Source organism: Lepisosteus oculatus, chromosome 8, assembly GCF_040954835.1.
Source record: "Lepisosteus oculatus isolate fLepOcu1 chromosome 8, fLepOcu1.hap2, whole genome shotgun sequence".
NCBI classification, from domain to species: domain Eukaryota; kingdom Metazoa; phylum Chordata; class Actinopteri; order Semionotiformes; family Lepisosteidae; genus Lepisosteus; species Lepisosteus oculatus.
The window spans coordinates 39,848,421-39,864,978 of NC_090703.1; the positions used below are offsets into that span (position 1 = coordinate 39,848,421).

The following is a 16,558-nucleotide window of genomic DNA, read 5'->3' on the forward strand; positions in this document are numbered from 1 at the left end:
ATCCCTGTGATATTTTGCTAATTACATCACCCTAATTTGAGCATTCATCCCTTATCCCTTATTTTCAATTTATTAAACAATCCAAACATACATTTCCCAAAATGCCTACTGCCTGTAATTTGAGAACATTATTAAAAGCCTTTCAAAAGTCTTTATAGACCGGATCATGTGCTTTCTGTGCGATCATTACTATTGTTGCTTGTTCAAACAAGTTAGTTAAGCAAGACCTCTATGTTGATTATTGCCTAGGATTCTATTACCATATAGGTCCTCCTTTACTTTAGATTCATCCATAATAATTGTGTCTGAATTCTAACATGTAATAGAATAATGGCTTTTTAGGCTATAATTAATTGGTTCCGTGTTGTCACTCTTTTTATGGATGGGTACTACATCCAGTCCAGTGCCTGGGTTTTTTTCCTGTCTTGAGCAACTGCTGGAAGAGTTGTGTCAATAGCTTATGAATAAATTCTTGTTTCCTTTCATTTAACTGGTAAAATGTCACTGGGCCCCAGAGATTTATTAATCTTGAAAGCTTCTAGGACCCAATATACTTCTGCCTCTTCTACACTAATACCATTGAGTAGAAAATTTCGTCCTTCCGCTGCCTGAGGCATGTTGATGATTTCTTCCTAAGTGAAACCTGAGTGAAATGCTATTTTAGTACATTAGCCTTTCATTGTCTAGATGTTTCCCTGAATTGTCTCGGATGCATATTAGATTACTGTTATTTAGCTTCCATGGCAATATTACATCCTATCTCTTTTGGCTTTTCTAATATCATTTTTTGTGCTTGTGATTCATTGTACTCTGTTCCCTTAACAGGATCCTGTTTTTTTAATCCTTTTAATGAAATTGTTTCTTTTCCCTTGTTCCCCTTTTCTAATTTATTTGTGGAACCATTTGGAATATATAGTTTTTTGTTGACCTGATCTTGGGATACTTCTGTTCTGTTTCAAGCATTTGTTTCCCTTCATTATCCTCTCATACCATGGCTCTGTTTCATTCCCACAAAGTCTGCTTTAAGTTAAGTGATTTAACCTAACTCGCTAAGATTCATATAAAATGCTACTGAATGCTTGAGAGAAAAGACATTGTGAGATAATTGTGTTGCTCCTGCTTGTTTGTGCATAGTACTGTATTTGACATTACCTCCAGTTAGCAGCCAAAGTGATGCTGTCTGGGGTTCCAGGGATATGCGATGGACCGTACACACGTCTTCATCATACATAACATGATATACCTGGTAGCCATCTCAGTATCTACAATCTTGAGTTGTTTTTCATAAATCATTTTTAATTCCATCCATCCATCATTTTCTAACTGCTGCACCCTGGACTGGATGCTGGTCCACCAGAGAGCGAACATAATCATGCACACACTCACATCAGGGCCAGTTTTCCCAGAAGCCAATTAACCTACCGGTATGTCAGTGGGAGGCAACCAAAGCACCCAGAGGAAATGAACACGCAAACTCCATGCAGACAACACCCCTGGTCAGGAATTGAACCCAGGGCCCAGGTGCTGTGAGGCAGCAATACTATTCACTGTGCTCCCCTTATATCGCTTCCATTTGCAGTCTTTTTTAATAAACACTGGCACTTATGGTATGATGAGTTATTTTTAGCCTGAGCTATTATTTTGTAGATTGAACAGCTGGAATATCTAATATTCCAATTTACGTTTGCATTTATGTATTTCATTTTCTCTCTTTTCCCCTATAAAATTATTTTATTAGGATAGTTATCTTAGAATGTGAGCACCTACAATTGTCTTATTTATTATATGTGTCTCTGGGCATGATCCAAATCATCCTATAATTTATTGTTCACATTCAATCGGACACAGACTACTAGTTTATCTTCAGAATTGGTACATTTGGTTCATTGGTAGTGCATTTCTCACTTCTTCATCTGATCTGCTATGCAGTGGGTCTGTGTGCTGGTGCAGCATCATCCAAGCAGAGCTGTACTTCACTGGAGGATGAAGAGTCCCTCCGGAATGCAAAACACATTGGAATCTTGGGATAAAATGGGAATTTGGAACAGTGAACAGAATCAATGGGACATCAAAAGCTTTAGGTACATTGAAAAGTGCTTGTGTTCTCAGTTTTGACCCTGACCTAAATTGAGTTCTGAGAGAAACCAATTGCTGTATTTTTGTTGCAATTAAACCTCATTCTATTTATAGAAACCACAGAATTCATAGAAAAACAAGCCATGCACCTGACACATGGCACGGCTTGCAATATATTGGCTTCATAACACTAAATAACCAACAGTAAATTGACAGCACAAGTTGGGGGTTGTGTGGGAATGGAAAACAAACAATATTGTTGGTTATTCCTGTAGTGTAACTTCTGATACATAACTACAGTTTATGTTATAATTGTATTAAAAGCTGCCTGAATAGAGCCCTGTGTTATTAGATTCTGGTTTAAAATTAGGTCCAAGCTCGGGCACACTGCATACTGTTGTAGCATTTAATTGCCTCCTCCTCTGTCCTGTAATGTGGTTGTTTAGTTATTTCTTCAATTATTTAAATTGCAGTACAGCAGCAGGTTGTCAGCAATTTCTAGCCTCATTAAAGACTATGTAGTGGCATTATAACAGGAGATGTTGTCTTTGCTCTGATGTAAAATCATTTATAGCCTGAGCAAACTAGCTTGTGAATAACAGCTGATTTTAGTGAGATTTCTTTTCTTACACCGAGATCTTAACTTTTTCATTGTGAATGTGCTATTTAGTAGTTTAGTTTTGGTTCTTTAGCACTGAAGCATTTATATACTCCATATATTTATATACTCCTACATATTATTTATATAAATATACAGTATATGTTGATATGTTTTTTACAGAATCATATTCTATCGCTATCACTTAAAATGAAATCATACTCTACACCCCACTCTAATCTAATGATGATACACAAAGCTATGACTGCTCCTAAGAGAAGCAGAGGAAGCAGAAAGCCCAAAAAGTCCAGAAGTGATGTTTATATAGCTAACCAGCACTGATGTATTGTGTATATGCCAATACATTTGGCTCAGCAGACTAGAATTTCTGGCTGTTGCTCAGTGCATATGTATGATACATATGCTTTACCAGATCTCTGTTATAATTTCCCTGTTTCTTTGAATGCCCACCACAACAGACCCTTTGCAGGGACAGAGGCAGCAATCTATTATCAAGGAGAATTCCTTGGGCTTTGGTTTCATTGTTTGCTCTGTGTGAGGACTGTCAAGGTCTGCAATTAGAGCACAGAAAACAGTTTATCTCAGTGTCAGACCATCAGGGATAAAAAGGTACCCTGTCTTTGGCTCAGTTTAAAATTCACTGAGCGTTCCTTCAAATGTATTCCATGTGCCTCATAAAAATAGCACACAAAAAAAAGCACCGCAGGGTGGATAGCATGAGTCACAGAATCAGGAAGTGTCTTACAGTGTTAATACAGCCTTGACGAGAAGCCAGGATGCAGGTCAGCTTCTCCTATAGGTGTTCAGTGTGACAGCAGCTTGAGGTTCATTCGTCACATTGTGCCACCCTGAGTACTGCAGTGCGTTTTCTAGCACAGTGCTGCCCTAAGATTACTTGAGCTTAATAAGCATACCTATTGCTCATTTACGGTATGGAAAAACATGATGAAAGAACATTACTCTGGTGGAAGAAAAAGTTTATTCTATATATTTTAAATTCTAAGTAAAATCTTTCAGCTTTCCTAAAATATTTAAGATAAATGCATCATCTGGTTTTTCATGTTTTGCTTTTCTCACTTCTATATAACTCTGAGAACTGACCTTAGTTTGTCTCCCTTCACTGTGCCTTTGGTATTTTAACAAGTCATGCCATGGTTCTCAGAATTTCTTTTTAAAACTGGATAAACAAGAGGGAATGTCATTCCTGACAGAAGTAATGTACAGCACAGAAACAGTATTTTTTTATCACAGAGTAATTTATTTGAGCTTTTTTACTTTGAGCAGTGAGACTGACAAAGGGTAATACAAAAGTGTACTGTAGATCTAGAAATCGTTATGAGAAAGCTAGCAGCATCATTGAAAGCAGGACAAATAAATCAGGACAGAGTGCTAACTTGAGAATTGTTGCTGCTGTCTCTCAGCCCTTGGGCCCTGGGTTTGATTGCAGACTGGGGTGTTTGTCTCTATGGAGTTTGCATGTTCTCCACATGTTTGAGTGGATTGTCCCTTAGTGTTTGATTGGCAGTCCTAAAGTGGCCCTTTCTTTGTAGTCCTGTGTTATACTGGCTTACTGTATGTGAGGGTGAGGGAAGTGTTGCCCATAACCCTCAGATGGATAAATAGTGTATACTGTATGAGCATGTTACATTTCTATAAGTACATACATTTAAATTTAATTAAACCTTTTTGTAACCTCTCTCTTGGCTTTATGTCTGCCAGATTAAATCCCCTCCAGGAACTTTTTCCTGAAATGATTGAAATCCATTTTTGGAGTTTGCAAAGTGTGGCTTGCCACGAGCTTCCAGCTCCTTTCTGCAGTTTAATGACAGTGCCTGGAGACATGGAAATAAGAATGTGCTATAACTAGACAGTTATGCTGAGCTGTTTCTAACTTAAAAATAGGAAAGTAACACAGGTGGTAAACACTGTTAAATTTGTTTTACAGCTTGTTCTCCCTTCTTGGCATTGAGAAATGCCTTCCTCGTGACAGGACCTAACACACTATTACTGTGGCAGCATGGGGTCTGTGTCTCCACTCTTAAAGTGCTTCTCTTGTTATCTTTCTTGACTTGGTGAAAATAAATTGCCCTGTTGTTTAAGGGAAAAAAAATGTAGCTAAAAATAAAATGCGGCTTTATAAAATATGAGCCACAGCAAGCCTGTGTTTTTGCCTGCAGCCTGTTATAATCCATTTGCAGAAGTGCATGCTGAAAATGGCAGTTCACCACCATAATGCTTTCATCATAGCCGGTAAAATCTATAGGCTGTGAGCAAACAGAGAAAGTCTGTCCTGAAAACCTTTTAAGCATTAAGATTTGCCCACAACAAACCATAATCACAACACGAGCTTGTAACCTTTGTCTTTCAAGCTTTTTGTAAGCTTGTGTCTTTCACCATGCCAAATGTTATTTCTTCACCAATGGTTATGAAAGAGACTTCGTTTTGACACAGGACTTGAAGAATGTAGTGAGATTTGCACAACAAAAACGCCTGTATTTTGCCATAATAATCAAAAACCAAAGTGTTTTATCAGTTGTGAGCTAGAAGTCCCCAAAAGCAGAACAGTTTGAAGGACAGCAGACTCTGTAGGCCTCACCCATCACCCCACCACTCTTCACTCTGTAAGCACAGTGTGTTTTGCAAAGGCCTTTTTCCATTAAAGTCCTCAAAAACAGAACCAAACAAGAACAGATGAAGAAAACACCACCTCCCCTCACCATCATCGATTGTAGTCTCGATGGTATTCATCGTCGATGGCTGGCCCTAGCTTTTTGGGGGCCCCTCCAGATCACGATTTATCAGCTCCCACCCCTAACTTATTTTACTATTTAGAATAATTAAATACATGAATTATATAACTTATATAACATTTATTAACCAGATTTGCAGAACATTGTAATAAGTAGCTTGCAAACAGGAGGCACACACTTGACAAAGATAACATGTATTATTACATTGAAAGTAACAATGTGAAATGTGAATCTGTTAACTTTTAGTAAAACACCTAAAGTAGTCTACATGGCTAGCTAGAAAATGTGGCTTGTCTACTATTCACTAGTTACATGAATCTGTAACTCTGAAGCTTTAATGAACGAAGCCTGTCCTCTTCTCAGCATTCAATGGGTAAGTCCCTTTGAAGGACAGTGTGCAACATTTGGTTACCAGGTGCAACTACAGGATTTTAATTTTTAACTATTAAGCAATATGTACATACTACTTTACACAATTTGAAAAAAAAACACCGTTCAGTGAAGTACCAACTGAAATCACAATAATGTACTCATCTAAGTCATTTACTACATTGACGGTAAAATAAACTGCTGCACTTATATTCACGACTAATATCATTTCAACAAACTTTAACAGCTGAGAATAGTACAACAACAACACAAAGAGCCATGGAAGGAATTTTTGGCTCACAGTTGAATGTGCTGATAAACAAAATGTTGAGGGGGCTCCTTGGCAGCATCGGGGCCCTAGGCAGTCACCTACCCTGGTGGTAAAGATATAAATCATATGGAGACAGGTCATGACAGAGCCATGGGAACCATGTTCTCTTAACCCCACAGAAATTAAGTTATGTTCTGGACATATGGGCCAGTGTTGCTCACGTATAGACCTACCTACAGTACTTGGAGAGAGTAAAGAAACTCAGTGCTCAGAATAGACGGTCAAGAAGAAGACATTTTTTGACAACCAACAATATCTCACGAAAGCGTTACTGACACACAATCAGATGGCCACCCACATGTAGGTGAATGTACTGTAGGTGAATGCTTTAAACACTGAGGGTTGCTTTAGAAATTTTCCCATGGATTCAACATGCGTGTCTGAGCTATTAGTTTCCCACAGTCTGTATCACGATTGACATTGCTTTTCCACTCTGTTTTTGTTTTGTATTTGTATTCGAATGGTTTCACAGTGCTCCGACACTTGACTGTTTATATTACCCATGCTACACCAGAGTGAGAGCTTTAGGAAAACCCAGGATGACACAACTGATATGTTTCCCTCTGTGTTCTGATGACTACTTCTTTCAGCAAACAGCTGAATATTTTTTAAGCAAGCTACCTAAACATCAGAAAGTGAGAAGTGGAGTGAGAATTAACTGACCAAGAAAGGCATATACAGTATAGACTGCAACCTTGATCCATGAACATTCCCTTCACATTTTAAGAATGGGACATCATCATATTTTATCCATCTATCCATTTTCAACCACTTCTTCCAATTCATGATCACAGGGGAGCAATCCTGACCATCAACGGGCATGAGGCAGGATACACCCTGGACAGGAAGCCATTTCATCACAGGCCACACATAGAGACAAAGATGCACACTCACACCAGGGCCAGTTTTCCCAGAGGCCAGTTTACCTATCAGTACTGCATGTCTTTGGACTGTGGGAGGAAACCAGAATACCTGGTGAAAACCCACGTGAACACAGGCAGAACATACAAACTTCATGCAGATAGCACCCCAGGAATTGAGCCCTGGGTCACTACAAGCACTACGAGATAGCAATGTTAACTACTATATCACTGTGCCATCCAGTCTGTTTTCATACTGAATTCTATTGAAACATCTTCATGCCATGCATATCTCATTTTGGTGTAATATGTATTTTTTTCACAATTAAACTTACTGTTACTAGTAATTACAGTTCACATACAATACCTATGAATTACCATCCAGAAGACTCCAGAGTAGCAATTTCCTTTCTATAACTTTGTACACAATATTCTAGACAAGACCTTATTAGTGCATACATTTTTCATATTACATCTATTGATTTAAATTCGGTCCCAACTACAGTATATATACCAGCATTTGGTTTGTTGCCTTTTTATTTGCTTCCCCATATTGTCTAGAAGATGTAAATGATGCATCGACATAAACAGCCGAGTCTTTTTTTGTAAGTGGCCTCTTCAGTATTTACCACTTTGAATTTGTAATGTTTGTTTTACCTGCATCCAGTAATCAGTCCTTGTCTACTTTAAACATCATCTCTCAGATGTTTGCACAATCGTGATTTCTATCTAAAATTTTTTAATTTCATTTGCTACTTCTATGGTGTTTGCTAATCCTCCTAATTTGGTAGCATATGCAAACTTGACAAGTCAACTGTTTTGGAATCTAGATCATTGATATTAATTAAAAAGAGTAGTAGTCCCGGAACCCTGTGGTAGTACCCCAATTATTATTAATAATTCAATGTTTTTCTGTATCTTCTTTTTTCTACATAATAACTAATTCTCAATCCAATCATTTGCACTTAGCTTAAAGGTAAATTTATTTTAATTAATTTAAATACATGTAAGGTGGCTGGTACAGTGACTACCTGGCAAGGAAAAGGGCACAGGCTGTGAGACAAGGTGTTTGAGAGGCAGCCATAAATTCGAAGACAACAGTTGGAGATCTCCAATACACACTGACATCTTCAGCATCAAAGTGTCAAAAACTACCATTCAAAGTCGTGGCTGGGTTTCAAGGAAGAAATCTTTTCTGGCAGTGAATATCTCATAAGCAGATGCCTCGAATTTTGCCAAACTAAAATATACCTGAATGCCAATGGGAACCATGTCTTATGGTTAGATAAAATTATATTGAGCTTATTGGTCACGCTCATTAGTATTTGACATAAAACAAGTGAAGCTGATGTTGGAAAACCACCGTGAAATAAAGCAGAGGTCTATGTTTTGGGTTGTTTTGCTTTTTTACCCCCACACTATCAAACTATTAAACTCCCAGCCTCTCTCACTCTCACCTCACCTCTCACCTATGATCTGAACCTCATAGTGCCTTCTTTCTTACCAAAAACTCAAACACACATTGAAATGTACCTCTGCCTTACATGTCAAGAAGCTCACTCCCCATAATTTCTATCCTTTTATTTCATTCTGTTGATGCATGTTTTTGCACATCTGATGTTGTTTTGCACATTACCTGTCCTGTTGTCTCTGTCTTTCTTTTAATATACAATTGTATTGTTGTTTTTTTGTACTACTTATCGGCTGAGAGCTACAGTAGCTAAATAGCATTTCATTATACCATATACCTGTATATGAGTATAATGACAATAAACTTGAACTTGAACTTGATAAGGGAAATCATTAATTCTGGTCCACACACCTGGTTCCCTCTTCCAAGAAGCTCAAGCTGTGCTGAAAATGGACATTCCAGGATAACAATGGTCCAAAGCGTACATCCCAACCAGCAAGTGAATGGTTACCTGCAGACAAAATAAACATTTTTGACTGGCCATTTCATTTTTCAGACTTCGTTCAAATCAAGATTTGTGGTTCAAACTCAAGAAGGCTGTTCACAAACAGAAACCAAAGAGTGTGAAGGACCTAGAGCAATACAGCCTGAAGAAAAGATTCCTCAGATGTGCCAGAAACACATAGGATAGCAAGTGTAATCCGTGCCAGAGAAGCCTTTATAAAACATATACAGTAAAATAATGTGACTTAAAATTTATTGTAAATGACAAATATAATTTTATGCTGTGCAAATCTATTAAGAATACAGTATGATTTTTTTTCCAAAAATCTATAAGTCTTCTGTTCTGTGATGTTTTAAAGTATTTAATGCGTATTTAGAGTACAATCTGAAGAGCACTATAGCGTATAAGAAGATATTGTTTGTTATGAGATATCAATAGGGCTGATTTGTATGAGAACTAAAACCCTCTCTCTTCTGTCACATTCCAGAAAAGTGTCAAAGAAGGACTGCTGCTGAAACAAACCAGTTCCTTCCAGAGATGGAAGAAGAGATATTTCAAACTGAGAGGAAGAACTCTCTATTATGCCAAAGATTCAAAGGTACTGATTTAAGTATTTCTCTAATTTCCTGAAATGATTAATTAAATATAATTTTGTTATATGTACAAAATATTTTTTGCCATTGTATTTATAAAAAGTCTGATATATACAGTATGGTAAAAATATGAAAAGATTTATAAATAAGAGAAGGTTATTCAACGCCTTTATTTTATTTTGTTGGGAAAAATTTAGTAACTACCACAATTTGGATCTTCACTTTTAGTCAAACGAGTAATCCTAATACAGATCCCTATGGAACTCCACTAATTATGTCACAACAATTGAAGCTTGTCTGTACTTTTTCTATCAATTAACCAGTTCTCAATTCAAATACATTAAATATCCTGAATGGCTACTCTCTGAAATTTTAGTTGTGGGAATAAATAACCTTTGGAAGCAATAATATATTTTTTTACTTTTTTACTCTTTGATTTACCCTTTAAGTGTGTATCCTCTTTCTTTTATTAGTTTATTAGTGTTTGTATATATAACAAAACTTTTTAATGCTTCTTTCATTCTACGTTCTCCAAATCTACACCTGTTTCTAAAAGGATGTTGATGGAAGAATAGTTATGAGGGATCCTGTATATATGAACTACTGTAATGCAATGGTTCATTGAAGACATTCCCAGACATCATTAGACTCAATGAAATGGTGTATGATCTTCTTAGAGAAATATAATTTACACTTGCCTATTGTCTCAGGCCTGTGATAAATGGATACTATATTAATCACTCTTTCTTTATCATTTTGCTCTTATTTCAGTCTCTAATATTTGATGAAGTTGACCTGTCAGATGCCAGCGTTGCAGAAACAAGTACAAAGAACATTAATAACAGCTTCACGGTACGTAAACAATATAGATTCGAAATAGCACTATCCTAGTCTATTTTAGTAATGAGCGTCTATAGGCCTTCAGGTCTCTCATTTATTTCTCTTCATCCTTCTGACAGGTAATCACCCCATTTCGAAAGCTGATCCTATGTGCTGAAAACAGGAAGGAAATGGAGGACTGGATTGGTGCTCTTAAATCTGTGCAGAAGTGGGAAAGTTACGAGGTGAGACAAATCACTGTATTTCTGTGATATCGGACATGTTAAGGGCTGAACTCAACTGGGAAGGAGTCTCAGTGAAAAGGAAGAATGGATTAGGAAAGAGAACGACCCTTGCCAAGAACTTTCACTTGAAGGTCAAACACTGTTTCATATAAAGATACATAATGATCTACAATACTTTTGTAGATCTGTCTTTGTATTATTGTTATGTCTTTTTTCATTAAAAAGTCCAGTAAATAACAGCACACAAGCACTGATTGTGAATCTCATCCTTGGATCGTATTGAATTATAAAATTGTCGAGTTTTAAAACAGAAACTGAAGGACCACTGGGATATTTGACTAAAGAAAAGTCAGAATATTTGACTTGAATATTTGGAAAAGAAACAACGGATGGAGAGAGGAATCGTTTTCTCCTTCAAGACTGTCATATCACTTTTACTTCTGTGAAGTGCATATTAATGACTGTTATAGCTGGGTAAAATCTGTAAAGAATCATAAAGTGCAATAATAAACCATAGAGGGAACATTCTGTGCAGACTGGTTGTAGTCAACCGTCATTAGGGCAAGGAGCCATCTTACTCAACTAACACAGACATGTTTTCTCCACAGGCCAGCCAGTTCAACATGGAGCACTTCTCTGGGATGCACAACTGGTACGCCTGCTCCCACGCCCGGCCCACCTTCTGCAACGTGTGTCGGGATGCCCTCTCAGGGGTCACTTCACATGGACTGTCCTGTGAAGGTATTCTCTCCTCCATGGACCAGATGACACAGCATCCAACATCACAACATGTAGTGAGCTATTTGACTCAAACACATAAAACACTGCTGCGCTCGTTTCCAATATCTCACCGTTTCTCCAATTATCATGTTGGCATACCATAGGTCAGAAAGGCTACAAAGGTCAACAAAGCAAAGCACAAGCAGAAATGTATTCAGTTACAGAACTCATAATGCTGAGGGGAAACGTGTTAACTTACGCATTGGTGAGATTATTTTTGAGAATGAGAATATTGCCATTGCATTAAATCATAACCACCAGCAGATTACAATACTGTTAGGAGAACTATTGAAAATCAGATATTTCATCTTTCTATTTTACATTTGTCTTGACTTTATGACTTTTCTTAATAGAATTGAGTAGAATTTCTAAGATTGAGTGTCTATTTGTTTTTTTATAATGTGTAATTTGCAACATCTATGGTTACTAGCCTAATTTCTTCTTTTTGTTTGCCTCCAGTGTGTAAATTCAAAGCCCACAAACGCTGTGCAGTTAGATCAACGAACAACTGTAAATGGACCACATTAGCCTCCATAGGCAATGATATTATTGAAGATGAGGATGGGGTAAGTAAACACAGGCCTTTCAGTAAAGGTATGAAGCAAATGTAATTTGCAGGCTTGGTATACCAAACTTGGGAAGGAACTTGTCTGTCAACAGGCACAATTCACTTAGTTACAAGATTACATTACCAATGCAAGATCTCAAAATGGCCAGCAGCTTTGAATTACGAATTTCTCAGGTGTAACACAAACACAATCTTTTCACAACAATTTGTATCCTTGGAGCACTAACTTAATAGAAAAAGTGTTACATATATGTCTTATCACATGTTAAAGCTAAATTTGAAACATCTACAGACAGTAAGGAAGAACTTTCTTTGCATCCAGCTTAAGGGAACTGATGTTTGATCTTTTTCAAGCTTCTTCTGAACAAATTTTAGTTTGTATCAAAATGAATCAGGCTGACCACAGTATGTTCATTTCACAGTGTGATTCAGACACCCAGCATTCCATAATGACATAGACTAAGTGTTGTATTAATGCAAATTGCTTCTTTGAAGAAAACCATTTTATAATCTTATCTAATGTCATGCCATTCCATACTTCACATTAAAGAATACTGTTCTTTCTGTATATAAATTAGATGTTTTAGGATTATCAGTGATTTTTGTAGAGGACTAGAACTATTGAGAAATGGGCAAACGGCAGACTGTGATTTCCAAACACTACAAAAGTAAGACAAGTGAGTGTCTTGCTCTCCTTTCCAATAAAAGAAGATTCACGCTGATCCTGGAAGGCATACAGTTTCTTCACTTGTGTTTATAGAGAGGATTCAGAGAAATTCTTCTGTACCTTATAAAACAGTATATGATATATATGATTTTTTATTATCGCCATGCCTTCCAACTTCCAACACATGAACATACCAGGAAGTTTCATACTGTACCAGAAAGTGACACTAAAGAAGCTCAAAACCTTTTGACAAAAGGCAAGACTAGGAAAATACAATTAATGTAGACATGCCAATAGTTATTATGTGCAGGTAGCAAAAACATGAACTATTACTACATAAAAATTGGTAAAACTGATCTTGAAGATGGCACTTGTGAAAAAGAATGAAAATTATGGCTTATGGTGAAAATTCATTTTGCTTCTCTAGACACCTTTAGGGAGCATGAATAAAAAAACAAATAGAATGAAAAGAAAGAATGAATGTATAATGAATGTATCCCCACACCACACATAAGATAGAGCTGCTCTGAAATCAGTGCAAGGAATAGTAAACAGACACATGTCTAGGCTTAAAAGAATATCTAAAACATCTGACAGGCTGAAGAAAATGAACCTGTTTAGTCAGGAACAAAGAAGAAGATTGTGAGGGCACCTGACTCACATATTCAAACTATTAAGAGTCAACATGTAACAAAACCTTAAGGACATAAGCAGCACACTCCAGTCATCTAGAGCAAGCTACACTACCGTATTGCTGAAGCTTATATAACAGCCTCCTTCAAGACACAATTAATCTGATTTCTGCAGATCGATAAGGTACTAGCAGCTAAATGAACTCGATGATCTGAGTAGTTTCTTTCATTTCTCAACCTCTTTTCTCATGTTCGTACACCAACATTGTAAAAGAACTACTGCAAACGGAGTAGCCTAAGGTATAACTTCAGAATATGGAGTCTGGGCACAGTCAGTTGCACCCCTCCAGGCAGAATTTAGAGGTAGGCCTACAGTATATGCCGAGCCTCACACTCAGCTCTTTAGTCCTGTTTCCTCTTTCACAAGAAGAGTATTCTCAAAACTTGACACGAAAGGAAACACCCAGGTGTCGATGAACTGTTGTGTCTCATTTTTTCTCAGGTGGCAATGCCTCACCAGTGGCTAGAGGGAAACCTGCCAGTGAGTGCCAAGTGTGTGGTGTGTGACAGGAACTGTGGCAGTGTGCGCAGACTGCAGGACTGGAGGTGTCTGTGGTGCAAAGCTATTGTGAGTCACCTTCACCTTCCACCACTGATGAACAAGAACACAAAACAAACTCTTCTGTAGCTTCTTCTGGATGTTTTATATTTAATTGCCACTTTACTCAGATATAATGTTTTTCTTCAAATATACTGCTTTTCTAGAATTAATTAAAAAGCAAAAAAATACTTAGTTGTTAAAAAATGATGACCTAGATCTCTGGGTGGCTCATCCAGTAAAGATGATGTCAGTACAAGCCTGCAAGTACCCATAAGCTCACGATTGATTAATTGAGGTTGATGTCATGTGACTGACTGATTGTGAATGGGATTTCTCAAGTTAGTTCTGTTTCTGCAGGGCAAGGGCTGCAATTAATTGCTCAAGGTTCTCTTAGCTCCAAGTAAAAAAGTGTCTCGAGCAATATCTCCAGTGACTTTCCAGTGCACATGACATCAAGTGCAAGGAAATTGCTCTTCCAACTGGTAGTGAATCTCCTCATATGTCAGTGTGGTACATTGAAAGGCAAATGGCTCAATGGGCAGTTTGGGCAAAGGAAGTTGTCTGCACTTCTTCTTTCTCCCGATAAGGACAAAGGGATTCCTGCCATGGGCTGAGTCTTAAAGATTTTTTGGATTTTCATTTCCAGTGGATCTGGCACAGCGAGAAGAATTAGGAAGAATTAGGATACATCTCCCATTTCCGCTCCAAGGAAAAAGACTATGACTCTCCAGAATTACTTAAATAGACTGCAAATTGTCACTTGGTTAATTGCTGCTGTAGCTGCAGACCAGCAGTGACCTCTCAGATGCTGGAGAACCTGAACATATGGACAACGTCTTTCTAAATCGGACTGTCTCGGGCAAGTAATAGGCACCAAAAATAATCCTAAACATACATAAAGATAAATTTGACAATCTGGAGCCCAGATTTGTTGTTCGTGAATATGTTTTTAAATTGGGACGACAATCAATAGGATGGTCTGTTTCTCAGCTCAGGGTAGGGGCTATATTTACATTTCCTCCAAATTAAATTCATCACAGGTGTTCTTCTGGGTTATTTTCGCAGGTCCATAACAGCTGTAAGGAGCAGATTGGAAAGAGGTGCCCTCTAGGGCAGTGCAAAGTGTCCATCATCCCTCCTACAGCCCTCAACAGTATTGACTCTGATGGTGAGTAATGGGAAATTTCACAAGTCGCCACAGCAACCTGCCTTTTTCAATCAGAGAAGAGAGCAGAGGAGGCTTCAGTCAATAATTGATATGCTGTGTTTTCACTGCAACGTCTTCTGCCAGCTCAGCACTGCAGAGTCATCTCCCAGATGCATTCTCTCTGACTCTCCAGCAAGCCACAGTTTGGTACAGCTCTGGCTTTCGAGTAGAAAAGCAGCATGCAGAGAGAGAGAATTTAGAAAGTTTAGAACTGTCACTTCTGAGCAGGTTAACTCATTTTTACATCCATGAATTTTATGAAGTAGTTGCAAAGACCTTTACTCCTTCCAACTTGTAGTCCACCATGTTATGCTGATATAGTAGATTAGTCCTTGAAGATTTAATAACAGTTTAGCTCACAGTTCCTCAATGAACATTATTAGATTTCAAGATTTTCTCAATTTTGTGAGCATACAACTAAAAATGAACGTAAAGACCTTTAACTAAGAGGAAGGTGGAAGATGTGTGTTGAACAAGGAGATACCCTGCCTTTTATGAGTCAAGGCTGTTCAGTGCTAATAAATCTGTCATCTGCAATATTTATGATTCAAAAATGCTATTGGATTTTCATAAAAGCAATTGACTTGAAAAAAGGCGGAAACAAATCTCAGGATTAGTACAGTGATAAATTTGCAAAATTAATTACAAATGGGTTGAGCGCATTAATTTGGAGACAGAAACTGGGGCTCTGTTCCAGCAGTGACATTAATCAATATTGCTCAAATTGCATTGCTTCTTAAGCATACTTGCAAATTAAAATGTTTTTGGAAAACAGTCATTCTCTTCCATTAGGAAATGAACAGTAACCCATATGTTGGCATGAGCTCCAGGTACTCCATTCAGAATGACATCCATATATCCAGGGGCAAACCATTGACAAATTCCTAATGTAAGAAATTGTATATGGCTAATAAAGTGATCTTATCTTAATATGTGATCCCTCAGGGGAAAGGACGAAGCTAATGATTAAAAATCCAAAGGATCAATCGAATTGCCTGTCTTACACATTTCTTTCATGTTAGAAAATAATCCAACCAGGAATGTACAGAATGGGTAATAGTGAATCGTAAATGTGCATTGAATAAGAACCCAGTTGTTAATGTAGTTCTGTTCTGGTTTGCTGGCAGGGTTCTGGAAAGCCACCTCACCTTCGTGCTCCAGTCCTCTGCTGGTGCTGGTCAATTCCAAGAGTGGAGACAACCAGGGCGTTAAGTTCCTGCGCAGGTTCAAGCAGCTGCTGAATCCCGCGCAGGTCTTTGACCTCATGAACGGGGGTCCGCAGCTTGGGTGAGTGGGGCTCCTAGATTGGCGTCTAGGCTTGCTTAATTTCATTCAATCAGCGGGAGTGGTGCAAGTGGTGAACGTAAAAAGAAAATCAAGTCTAAAAAAGAAACTGAAGAAAGAGATAGTAAAAGTATTTTATTTTTAATTTTCCGTTTATTTGCTTTTATACGACTTTTACTACTGTAAAACGACTATGCTTTGCTATTATCACCAGTTTAAATGCAAGGATGAAATTACTATA

The 16,558-nt window shown here is 37.7% G+C and overlaps 1 protein-coding gene across 6 annotated transcripts in view; it reads left to right on the forward strand.

The window, feature by feature from the left end:
• si:dkey-172j4.3 (diacylglycerol kinase delta) overlaps positions 1 to 16,558 on the forward strand; it is an 83,956-nt gene that overhangs the window by 39,542 nt on the left and 27,856 nt on the right. For all 6 annotated transcript variants that reach the window (XM_015351392.2, XM_015351395.2, XM_015351391.2 and 3 more), the window contains 8 exons: positions 9,409 to 9,519; positions 10,286 to 10,366; positions 10,474 to 10,578; positions 11,187 to 11,319; positions 11,818 to 11,924; positions 13,728 to 13,853; positions 14,892 to 14,994; positions 16,161 to 16,320. In XM_015351392.2, coding sequence (XP_015206878.1) covers positions 9,409 to 9,519; positions 10,286 to 10,366; positions 10,474 to 10,578; positions 11,187 to 11,319; positions 11,818 to 11,924; positions 13,728 to 13,853; positions 14,892 to 14,994; positions 16,161 to 16,320 — 926 coding nt within the window. The remainder of the gene's footprint in view (positions 1 to 9,408; positions 9,520 to 10,285; positions 10,367 to 10,473; positions 10,579 to 11,186; positions 11,320 to 11,817; positions 11,925 to 13,727; positions 13,854 to 14,891; positions 14,995 to 16,160; positions 16,321 to 16,558) is intronic.